We start from the raw sequence: 12605 nt of genomic DNA on the forward strand, positions 1-12605 counted from the left end.
AATATCTTAAACCGCTATCCGTCGGATTACGGATATCCGCTAAAAAAATTCGGATTTATGATAATACCGGATTGGATTTCTCGGATAATTGAATAATGGACAATGTCCATCAATAATAATATCACAAATTTGTTTTTTTGATTATCCTTCGGATATCCCGTCGAATTTCCCGAATCCGGCGGATTTTTCGGATGACGGATGATGATCGGGACGTTTTGCCGAAAAATTTGGCCAACATCATGCAGAATTATGAATAACTCAGGCCAAAGATTATTTTTTCGGGTGATCTTTTTTTTTAGTAACATTCAGACGAAAATCATGCAAATCATCAATCAACGAGAAAGCGTAATTAATAAATTACAGGCCTATCTTCACATGCTATGATCAAATTGAATTTTATTTAATTATAGCTTATATAAAGTTCAAAAATACCTACTTGAAAAAAGTTTAAATCCTCGAACAATTAACTTCAAAAAAAAAAGATGCCTGTTAAATTAAATAACTACGATTTATCAAAACATGTTATAATTCTTACTGGTGCAACTTATGGTAAATAAATTCAACATATACACTTCCACTTCGAATAATTCAATCACTTATATTTTGTATTATTTAAGGCATTGGTAAAGAAATGGCAAGAATTTTATCACTATTTAATCCAAAGCGATTGATTTTACCAGCTCGCAATAAAGTAAAAGGAAATAATTTATTAGAATATATTAAATTTTCTAATGGACATATAAATAATATTGAAATTTGGGATATGGATTTAGAAGATTTACAAAGTGTAAAAAAATTTGCTAATAAATTCATCAAAGAAATTGGAGAATTACATATCTTAATTAATAACTGAATGCGGGTAAAGGAAATAATTAATAATAGGGAATTTTTAATCGCGTTAATATATATTTAATTAATTGATATATATTTTATAGGTATAATCGTACAAAATCAAATCATTAAAACGAAAGATAACTTTGAATTACAATTTCAAGTAATTTATTTATTTTTTTGCAAGTTCGTTTGTTTCGTTTTTAACATTTATACATTTTATATATCAATTTTAGGTCAATCATTTAGCACCATTTTTACTTACTTTAATGTTATTGGATACGATGAAAAAATCAGTTTCTGCTGAATTACCTGGAAAAATTGCTTTAACTAGTTCAGAAGCCAATAAATTTGGCGAAATTGATTTTGATAATTTAAATCTTGAAAAAGGTAGTTATTTGAATCCTTTTCAAGCTTATGGAAATACGAAATTGATGGTAAGCATAGTTATTAATTTAATAATGAAGTTTTATTTATATATAATTTATTTATTTATTTATTTATTTTAGAATGTTCTTGTTACAAAGGAATTAAGTCGCATAGTTCAAAACGAAAGTAAGTATAGTTAAACCCATTTCTTACTATCAGTAAGAAAAATATTCTAATTCTTTTTCTTTTTAAATATACAGATATTACAACATATTCGCTTCATCCTGGAGTAATTATAACAAATATAAATCATTTGAATAGAAACTATTTAAATTATCTCCTTTACATATTATTAATAATATCTAGGGTTGAAATAACGACTGAACAAGGTGCCATCAACGTTCTTTATCCTGTATTTTCTCACGAAAATAAAGAAACGGGAAAGTATTATAAGGATGGTGTTGAAGAGCCAAATAAAGTTGCGTATGATCAAGAAGTTGCAAAAAAATTGTGGGATGTTTCTGAAAAAATTTTAAAAAATCATGGAATGATTTAGATTTGATTTTCATTTTTATTTATTTGTATATGCGACATTGTGTTACATCTTAATTAATAAACGCTATTATCATACAAAAGAAGAGTTATATCATGGGCATCATGGGCATGCTAAATCTCACCGCAGGGCGCAGGTGATTTTCAGCGCACCAGCATTAGTCAGATAATTCCAGCAGAAATTTATTTACAGTCCTAAAAAAACGCGTAGTAAATTTTTTATTCTTACTGATCAGCATTTTGGTTGAAATTGTTATTAATTAATATTAAGTAATATTGATATTATGATTTAGTAATACCTTAGACATTCTGCATTTTCTTTAGGGCAACATCACTCCTGGAACCGAACAATCACTACAGAACTACTTGAAATTTTTTATTTACGAATTTATCAACATATATGTTCTAGAAAAAAGACGTTATAAGGGCAAACAACCTTCATCATCCTCTACTATGACAAAAAACAAAAAGGTAATCCAAAGAATTATAAAGAAAATGTAATTGAAATTCGATATTCGCTATGTTCTGTTCATTGTACCATCACAATAGTCCGTTTCATTTGTTTGCATTTGTAACGAGATTCTTAGAATGGAAACTAGGCATTAGTCCTGATGACAAAAAAAGTGCTAAAATCTTATATCACATAGACTTTCCCTTGATCACAAAAAATCTCTAATCTAACCGAGCTATGAACGGAGTGAATACTAATCATGTCATGTAAACTAAATCAATTAATGTTCGAATACTTACTATTTATTAAAACTATACACACTGTACGTATTATAAGAATTTTGAAATAGGAGCAAGAAATGGTATTACATAGTATAATATAATCAAATGCTGTGAAATTTTTTACCTCAGTTGCTAATCCCCAATTTATGCTATAGTTTCGAAATTACTTAAAGTTCTCTCGCAGAGCTTAAAACTTTATATGATCCGTGTGGGTGGGAATGATATCGATATACGTAGATATTGGTGACTACTGTATGCATTTATAATTCTAATAAATTTGCAGTTTAAATTTACATATGCTTTTACTTTATACAAATTAGCAAATAAAGAAATCCATACAATACAGCCTACTCTACAAATGATTTAATTGAATAAGTGTTAAAATCAAACAAACAGCATGTCAATGCTTTTCATTCTTTTTCTTTTTTTTGTTGCTTCTCTTCTTCACTCATTTCTGATCTATGCTTTTGTAATATCTCAGTTACATCAATCTCCTCAAAATATTTCTCGGGTGACTTATTCCATTCTTCAACTAATTTATCATATGCATTTATTGGTACCAATTCGCGAGTAAACTCATCAACATAACAAAGATTTTCACGATTAAAAAGGTAATTTGTTAAAGCTTCTTTCAGATTACCTCCTCCACGTATCATGCTATCATCTATGCGAGACCAAAGATAAATAACACCATCAGAACCTTCTAGCCAAAAGACTGAATCATCATATGTTACAAACATGAGGCGGAAATCAGTAATGCCATACAATTTGTTGAAGAGTCGGATCTCACGGTCATCCAAAATATTTTTGTTTGCATCTTTGCGATATGGATATTTAACTCAAGGAGCAATGGCAGATCCTGTGTGTGCTGCGGCTCGCGCACCTGTAAGGCACTAGGAACGCTTCGTATAAAATTCGTGAATTTTCGCTCCTCCTCGCAAGTCTCTCCAAATACGTCCATAACTACAGTAAAATTTTTCAGATAAAAAAAAACACAGACTCAATCCAATAAGACAGTGGCTTACTTCTTGTTCAGTATTTATATTTAGCAAAGTAATGTGCGTCAACTGAGATATGGTTTGATGTAACACAATGTAATGTGGGAAGTATTATACATGTGACTCATGGTGATAGTACACTGATGGTACCATTACTAATTTTGGCGTAAACTAGTGGTACGGCAAATATTAATGGGTGGAGTTTTATGACATTTTTAATTCTGCCTCCTGGTAGGGTGACAATCACGGTGATATTTAGCAATACTCATATAATTAGTAAGTGTCGAGATTAACAATTATGACAAGCGCGTATTGTGTACGTACGGTCAACGGATTAACAACTTATCCATAACGGTATATGGATATATGGATTAGCGCGTGGACATCTGATAGCAATCAATTGCATCGAAAAACTTATATGATCTATCGTATCGAAAGAATTAAAAGAAAGAAGAGTAACAAAAGTTCGTTTATATTTAAAAAGAATTAATATTTTAAAGTTAAAACTTATTATTATTTGCCTATAAAAACAAAACGTTAGTGCGACCGATGATATTATAATAATACATTTTGTGAAATTTACTGTCGGTGTACTATAAATTACTAAACAAATATAGTTTATTTTATTTTAACGCTTTAAGGCATCAATAAAGAAATGGCAAGAAATTTATCTGGATTTAATTCTAAACGATTGCCTTTATCAGAAAAATCAAACAATGTATGAAAATAATTAAATCTTCTAACGGAATTGTAGATAGCGTTGAACGACTTACAAATTGCAAATAAGTAGGAAATTACACATGTTAATTAATGTTGTAGGTAATAAAAAAAAAGAAAAAAAGAGTAATAATTAATTACGTCGGTATTGCATCTACATATTTTAGTCCGGAGTGTAGCAGCCAATTATTTTTATAGAATGAAAAAATCAGTTTAAGCTGAATCACCTGGAAAAATTGCATTTACTAATATCACATTTACTACTAGTTCTGAAAAAGGTGCTTTTATTTCAGGCTTATGCGAATATTAAATTAAAGGTAAAGTTATTTTTTTATAAAATCTGATTATTTAATAATTAAGATTTACGTACGTATAAAATATTTATTTAAATACGCTTTTCATTTTTTAAAAATAAAATTACAGTATTATAGCTACTAGCGTGTAGTTCAAAATGAAAGTAACTAAAGTATTATTTTAAAGATCAAATTTTTCGTCAGCTTTAAATTTTTCGTTAGATTTGTTAAAAAATAAAAAGATATTTTACATTTACAATCATCAAATATGTAAATATTAAAAATTATATTCTGATATAATGTTAAATAACGTGTCTGACCTATTCGGATATTTTATCTTAACGATAATAATGAAATTTACAAGTTCAGTGCATTTTAATATTGTACTTTTCTAAAGAATATTATCATGAAAGGGTACCAAATAAAATTGTAAATGATCGAAAAGTTACAAGGAATTTATGGAATATTCTGAACGAAATAACGGAATGATTTAAATTATTCTTGTCATTAGTAATATTTGTTTAAGAATTGCATATACAGTACATAATTATATATGTATACAATTATTATGCATTGCACAATAACAAATAAATATTGCAATTTTTTTTACCTGTCCATGGCGTAATTTTCGGCAATTGACGACTGCGATTTCTTATTAATCATATATCGTAATATTATCTCCTGATCGGCACCATTTACACGATTAAGCCGCTTATACCATTTTTGGTATCAGGACATTTCGCCGAAAAATTATCTCTGGCCTGAGTTATTTATAATTCTGCATAATGTTGGCCCTATTTTTCGGCGAAACGTCCTTTCGGCGAAATGGCTTTCGGAGAAATGTACCGTAACCTATATTTTTTAAGTGTAATAGTAATAGTTCTAAACTTTTTTACTCACTTTTTTAAAATTTTTAAAATGAAGAATTAAAAAATAACCAATCGAAAGAAAATAAATATAATATAATTATCATTATACTCACCAATTGAGAATGTGCTTTTTAAATGAACGAAATGAACGAAATGGCAAAATTTCAACATGGTCATCATTTATCCGATCCAAGTAAGGTATGTTTTCATACAGTATCCTTATAAAAGTATTTATATTTAAAATATAATTAAAAACTTTTTAAAATATATTTAATTTAAAAATTGCGAAATACTTATAATATACTTAAAATGTATTTAAAATTATCTTAAAATATATTTCTAATATATTTAATTTTTGCCCATATACTTAAAATATACTTAAATTATACTTAAATTAAAATTTAAGTATATTATAGATATATTTTTTACATACTTAAAATATACTTAAAATATATTATGAAATATATTATAAGTATATTTTAAGTATATGGGCAAAAATTAAATATACTAGACATATATTTTAAGATAATTTTAAGTATATTTTAGATATATTAAAAATATATTATAAGTATTTTGCAATTTTTAAATTAAGTATATTATAAATATATTTTAAATATATTTTAAGTATAATACTTTTTATAGGGAATATGACCGGTAAAATATTACCGATGTACGCCGAATTCTTATTTTTGCATCGTTTTACGTAGGTTACGTAGGTTACGTAGGTTTAGTTTTTTCCAATAAATTCTTGTTCATTACAAATTATTTTTACTCGTATTACGAAAAAAAAATTATATAAAGGATTTCAATTTTTACTTTTCTTTTTATAATAAAATCATTTCAAATTAAAAAATTATAATCATTTCAAAGAACTAAAAATCTTTCAAATAATTAAATCCTTTAAAGAATTAAAATTTTCCAAAGAATTAAAATCTTCCAAAGAATTAAAATCTTTTAAAGAATCAAAATCTTTTAAAGAATCAAAATCTTTTAAAGAATTGAAATCTTTTAAAGAATCAAAATCTTTTAAAGAATTAAGCTCTTTAAAATAATTAAAATCTTTTAAAATTTCAAATATATCAACAAAATTAATATTTTTTACAAACGTTTAAAAGATAACCTAAAAAAAACAAAATGTCTGTCAAATTAGATAACTACTACGATTTATCTCAATATGTTATAATCCTTACTGGTGCAACTGATGGTAATTAATTTAATTAATTAATTTAAATATTCACGAAATAATTTTTACGCAAATCATTCAAAATTTTTTACGTTTGAAAATCGATCGTTATAATTCACCTAATAAAATCTTTCGTATATTATTATTCTTTTTTTAAAAAAAAAGGTATCGGTAAAGAAATGGCAAGACTTTTATCCGGATATAATCCAAAACGATTGATTTTAACAGCTCGTAATAAAGTAAAAGGAAATTCTTTATTAGAATATATTAAAATTTCTAATGGAAATGCAAAAAATGTTGAAATTTGGGAAATGGATTTAGCAGATTTAAAAAGTGTAAAAAATTTTGCTAATAAATTTATTAAAGAATTTGGAGAATTACATATGTTATTAAATAATGCAGGTTACGTTGGTGGTACAGAAGTTGTTAATACAAAAGATGGATTGGAACAACAATTTCAGGTAAATAATAATTATGGTATAGTTCAATAATAATAATAATAATAATAATAATAATATATATATATATATACGTATAATTGATACTGTATATTATTTTTAGGTCAATCATTTAGCACCATTTTTACTTACTTTATTGTTATTGGATACGATGAAAAAATCCGTTTCGACCAAATTACCTGGAAAAATTGCATTTACTAGTTCAGCATTACAATCCACGGGTGAAATTGATTTCGATAATTTAAATCTTGAAAAAGGTGCTTACTGGAACCCTTTTAAAGCTTATGCAAATACTAAATTGATGGTAAGTATAATTAAATAGTATGTACAATATTAAGGTTTTTTTTTTATTTATATATATTTTTATTTCTTATTTTAAAGAATGTTATCGTTGCCAAGGAATTAAGTCGTATAGTTCTAAACGAAAGTAAGTACATTTCTTGTTCTTGCTATAATAGATAATATAAGAAAAATAATTTAACCTTTTTTCTTTTTTTTAAATATGCAGATGTTAAAACATATTCGCTTCATCCTGGTGTAATTAAATCAAATATAAGTAATACAACAGATTATGTCTCATATTTTCTACTCTCGGTAATGTTATTCTTTGCAAGTCCAACTGAACAAGGTGCAATCAATACTCTTTATCCTGTACTTTCCCCTAAAAATAAAGATACAGGAAAATATTATCATGAAGGTATTGAAAGGGAACCAATCGAAGTTGCAAAAGATCGAGAAGTTACAAAGAAATTATGGAATGTATCTGAACAATTATTAAGAGAACGTGGAATGATTTAATTTAATGTAATGCACATTCATGGGGGTAATTGGGGGTATGCCGTATGCAAGTATCTGTCTGGTATGCAATAAAGTATGCACAGAAATTACAAATAACTATTTTAAATTACAATAAACAAACAAACAAATAATTAAATCATCATTATTAATATTATTTAATTGTATTAATATTTATAAATTCAATAAATTCAATAAATTTTCAATAAATTTTTAATAAATTTTAATACATTTCATATTATTAAAATCCACAATTTTTCAAAGTATTTTTTTTATTATTATTTTGTAATAGAATCAACAGTCATTTCATAATTATCTAAAGAAACTTTTGCACGTTCCCAAGAAATTAGAATTGATTTTATATTAAAATTACTTATTTGAGCGGTTCCTTTCCTTGCATTATGAATAAAATTTTGAGTACTTATCATATGATAATGATGTCTAGACCAAAAAGTTTCAAATAAATTTACACCATCTTTAAATAATTCAATATTATCCATAACTTTATCAATATATTGAGAATTTTGAATTAAATTATCAAGTTGATTTTCTTTAATAAGAACTTCTTGTTTAAATTTAAAAGATAATTTATTACCAAAATACCAACCTAATAAACCACCAGTAAACATTGAAGTGAATAAAGTTAAACCACAATCAAATTTTGGTAAAATTATAACAGTAGTAAAATTTGATAAACTTCCAATACCAAAACCAAAAATTATACCAGTTTTTATAGAATTCAATTTTTCTTGTCTTATAGAATATTTTAAATTTAAAATTGATTGATTAAGTGAATTTTGTTCATTATTTAAAAAAGATTTATGAGATTGAAATTCTTTTGAAATTTTTTGTAAAGTATTAGAAATATCTTTATAACCACTTTTAATTAAATCAAATTCTTTTGCTAATTCTGATATCATTAAATCTGGTTTAATATTTACTAATTCTTTAGTTTTAAAATTTTCAAGTAATTGAATAATATTTGATGTTGAAGAAGAAAATGTTCCTTGACATTGTGTTAAACTTGCTTTTGTTAATAAATGAAATGTACGACCTTGTAATCCTATTTCTTCTACTAATTTTGAAATTATTTCATCTTTTATTTTAGATTCTGGATAATTTGCGAATCTTTTAAGTGTAGATTCTAATCCATTTAATTCAAGATTTGTAGGATATGTAAAATTTGGATTTGTTGGAATCATATTTATGTGTGATTTAAGTGTTGATTTAGGTGATTTGTAACGGTAGCGGTAACGGTGGCGGTAATGGCAACGATAGCGGTAATGGTAATGGTAACGATAGCGGTAAAGGTAATGGTAACGATAATCAGTCAAAAGGTGAAAAAGTAAAGCTCAAAAGTTGAAAAGTAGTAATAATCCAAAAGTTGTAATATTCCAAAATTTTGTAATAAGTCAAAAGTTGTAATAATCCAAAAAGTGTAATAATCCACGTAATAAGCCAAAAAGTGGTGAAATCAAAAAAAAATTTTGTTAACTTTTTTTTATCCCGCAGATCCTTTTTTCAACGTGGTATCAAATCGTGATTATATCGAATATAATAAAACTCGATGAAATTATCTAAATCATTAAAAAAAAAAAAAAATATTAATCTTTTAAATATTTTTTTAATAAACCATTTTAAATATCTTACCTAAAAGTTGTTCAGAATGAAGAAATCATGAAAAGAGAAGTCCGCCACACTTTATATAACCTGATATGCTAAAATATGCAATTAATGTAAATATGCATAAAGATGCTATATTTAGTTGTAAAACCAAACAAAGACAATCAATCATACGTGCGTACGCACGGCTATTATTTATTTATTTAAAAAAGAAAAATTTTTTTCCGATAGACCGATACTTTTAATATTTTCGGCCGAAAAAAAATCAAATAGCATTAAAAAAAAAATTGTAAAAAAAAAGTTGTAAAAAAGTAAAAAATTTTTTGTAAAAAAATTTTTTATAATTATTTACAAAAAAAAATATATATATAATATATATTATCCTTAATGTATCATTTTCATTCAAAAGCCACTCATTTTTCATTAATATTACAGTCTTTGTGTCATGTCTTTTTTGATCTAGTTAAAAAAAGTTAAAAATGTTTAAAAAATGAAAGTAGGCGTTTTATGTATTTTATGTATCGACATTTTTACTTACTATATCAGATAAAATCAATGAAAAAAAAAAAAAAAATAGATTAGATTTATTTATTTTAATAATTATCTCTTTTTTGTCATAATTTCTCAGTTTTTTTTTTTTTAAACAAAGCAAGATTATGTCGGATCTTTGGGATAAGAAAAAATACTCAGCATAATGAAGTAATAAATATACGATTTATTAAACAAACAAACAAAAAAATATATATATATAAGGTATATAAATAATTTTTCTAGAATATTCTAATAATTATTTTAAGTCATTATTATTTTAAAAAAAAAACTTATTATATTGTGATCAACAAAAGAATAGAAGTATCTTTTAGAAAAAAAATATACTAAAAATATGAAACAAATTTACTAAATAAATTAAACCATTTACCAATTAAAGTGTATTTTTTTTTTGTAGAAAAAATTGTAGAAAAAAAATATTCTTAATAGAAATTCATAAAGTTTTGTATACGGAATTTAATATCCTAAAGAAATTACTTTTTATATAAATTTCTTATTTTGTTAACTAATATGAGATGTTTGTTTAGGTAACAAACAAAATGCACGTATTTCGGTGAATCGGGGGTGAAAAATGAAAATCATATACAAATATATTAATATCACGATAAGTTGCAGATCCAACCACATTCCTTTATATAAAGACTGATGAATGTATCCACAAATTCACAATTAAAATTGGTAATACAAAAAAATTATTACAAATGATTATAAATTATCATAAGCCAGAGCGTGTGATTACGACTTACGAGGTTTGGTATACTGCGTTGACTCCTGATACAGTGATACTCCTGATATAACCTGCTCGTTCGGATTTGATTATACGTCGAATTAATCTATTAATGGTAATGAATTTACAAAACAAATCGATCAACTTTTGACTAATATCAACTATTAAAGTTGTTATAAATTGCCTAGCCAAAAATATCATTTAAATGATGACATACTGCATGTAAATGTTTAAATGTTTGAGAAAGAGGATATTGCGCCAACATTCAATACGTAATAAGATACAGTATATAGTAAGTGAAATACTGTACATAATGTTGTATAAATATTATTACATATGTATTAATTATTATCAATTTAAGTTGGAAACGCGAGCGATGAGAAATTTTCTGGAATGATACATTGATACATGATACTTACTACTGCACTACTGCTTATACTGTACTTTACGTGAAAATTTAAAGTTCAATACTTATTATTTCAATTATAGTTTTACCCAATTTTGGATAATAAGTGATGTACATATTAAATTTAATGCATAATGACTGTCAGAATTTCAGTGGGTGATACAGTTTCAAAAAACATTGTGTGAATGCAAGAATTTCTAATTTTTTTTAAAAAAAAAGATTCTTAGATGATGCAAATGTAAATGGGCTTGCTGATCAGACAATGATTCCCTAAGTCGTATAACGATACTTTTTAATAAAAATCAAGATACAGTATGCCAAATTAAGTGTAATGCAGGATTTGCAGGTAATATTTGTTTAAAATTTTAATTATTTTCAAATATTTTAAAAATCTTTTTACCAAAAAAATCATTAAGTTCAATTTATTTATACAGATAAAAATTATCATTTATGATAAATGTAATTAATTAATTAAAATAACAAAATCTTGAAACCTTAAAAAAATAAATTTAAAACTAATACATAAATTTCATATTGTTCTTAGATTGATTAATAATTATCGTTTGAGAAATGGAAAAAAAATGGAAAAAAAATGAAAAAAAACGAAAAAAACGGGTAATTTACTCCATTATCATTCGGAAATATATGGATATAAATTTTCATACGTTAAGTTGATTGATAAATTCGCGTTTCTTTATAAAACTTTTTCGTTTATCTATATTTTTTTTTTTTCATGAAATTAATTAATTAAATCATCAATTCGTTCATTCATAATAATTTTTTGATTTTTTAACTTACATCTACGTTTTTCATGAGCGACATGCCCGGCATCTTCACCTTTTCGAGCATCTTCTCTATTTCCCACTCCTCCTTTAATAGATAAATTTTATGATCGTTAGAATTTAAAATAAAAAGAAAAAAGAAAATTGAAAATAAGTATTTACTGTATTTACGATATTCTCCGGTGGAATTCTTTGGAGATTGTACAGATTGTACTGAAATAATCAAGAGGATCATAAAAAATAAGATAAAGAAGATTTTATTTTGAACCATTTTTTTTTATAAATTGAAAAAAAAAAAATTTGGGAGTGGGAAAAAATTGAAAAATCGGAATTATTAATTTTTTTTTTTCAAAAAATACATTCATAATGATGGCGCCATTTAAATAAGAAAAAAAATTTTTTTTAAAAGACAAATATTGTTTTAGAAGAATTATTTTTATCACCAGTAAAAAATCGTGGGGTAACGTTTGACCAAGTTAATTTGTTATATGCAGTAAACAATTTACTTGTTTGCTCATTTAGTGTGTGATCACGTGATATTTGATCTTTTTTTTTAAAAAAAAAAGAATCTTCATTCGAAGAAAAAATTATTTTAAAGTTCATGATCAAATGATTTGTTTAATAACTTTCTAGAAATTATTATTGTTTTGCAAATGAACAAAATAATAAATATTAAAATGTTATTGTTGTCCAGGTTCAGAATCAAAAAGATTATAAAGTG

General features: G+C 25.1%; 5 protein-coding genes across 5 annotated transcripts; 2 read left to right on the forward strand and 3 right to left on the reverse strand.

The window, feature by feature from the left end:
- Positions 1 to 482: 482 nt before the first annotated feature.
- On the forward strand, positions 483 to 1756 carry OCT59_001120 (uncharacterized protein; the record flags this gene model as incomplete). Its single annotated transcript, XM_025327987.1, has 6 exons — positions 483 to 549; positions 618 to 785; positions 936 to 994; positions 1068 to 1268; positions 1341 to 1386; positions 1461 to 1756. The coding sequence occupies 6 exons, from the start codon at positions 483 to 485 to the stop codon at positions 1754 to 1756; spliced, it is 837 nt and encodes a 278-aa protein (XP_025168695.1).
- A 1138-nt stretch (positions 1757 to 2894) lies between these two features.
- Positions 2895 to 3224, reverse strand: OCT59_001121 (uncharacterized protein; the record flags this gene model as incomplete). Its single annotated transcript, XM_025327986.1, has 1 exon — positions 2895 to 3224. The coding sequence occupies one exon, from the start codon at positions 3222 to 3224 to the stop codon at positions 2895 to 2897; it is 330 nt and encodes a 109-aa protein (XP_025168694.1).
- Positions 3225 to 6495: 3271 nt separating this feature from the next.
- Positions 6496 to 7800, forward strand: OCT59_001122 (uncharacterized protein; the record flags this gene model as incomplete). The annotated part of the gene is made up of 5 exons (XM_025332688.1): positions 6496 to 6565; positions 6710 to 7005; positions 7106 to 7306; positions 7384 to 7429; positions 7511 to 7800. 5 exons carry the CDS (start codon positions 6496 to 6498, stop codon positions 7798 to 7800), a joined length of 903 nt encoding a protein of 300 aa, XP_025168693.1.
- Positions 7801 to 8038: 238 nt separating this feature from the next.
- On the reverse strand, positions 8039 to 9465 carry OCT59_001123 (uncharacterized protein). Its single transcript, XM_025333868.2, has 2 exons — positions 9448 to 9465; positions 8039 to 9374 (listed from the first exon to the last, which is right to left on the reverse strand). The coding sequence occupies exon 2, from the start codon at positions 8997 to 8999 to the stop codon at positions 8076 to 8078; it is 924 nt and encodes a 307-aa protein (XP_025168692.1). The 5' UTR covers positions 9000 to 9374; positions 9448 to 9465; the 3' UTR covers positions 8039 to 8075.
- Positions 9466 to 11761: 2296 nt separating this feature from the next.
- On the reverse strand, positions 11762 to 12155 carry OCT59_001124 (uncharacterized protein; the record flags this gene model as incomplete). Its single annotated transcript, XM_066139324.1, has 3 exons — positions 11762 to 11817; positions 11901 to 11972; positions 12056 to 12155. 3 exons carry the CDS (start codon positions 12153 to 12155, stop codon positions 11762 to 11764), a joined length of 228 nt encoding a protein of 75 aa, XP_065988738.1.
- Between the last annotated feature and the right edge of the window lie 450 nt (positions 12156 to 12605).

This window comes from Rhizophagus irregularis, chromosome 1 (assembly GCF_026210795.1).
Source record: "Rhizophagus irregularis chromosome 1, complete sequence".
NCBI lineage: Eukaryota > Fungi > Glomeromycota > Glomeromycetes > Glomerales > Glomeraceae > Rhizophagus > Rhizophagus irregularis.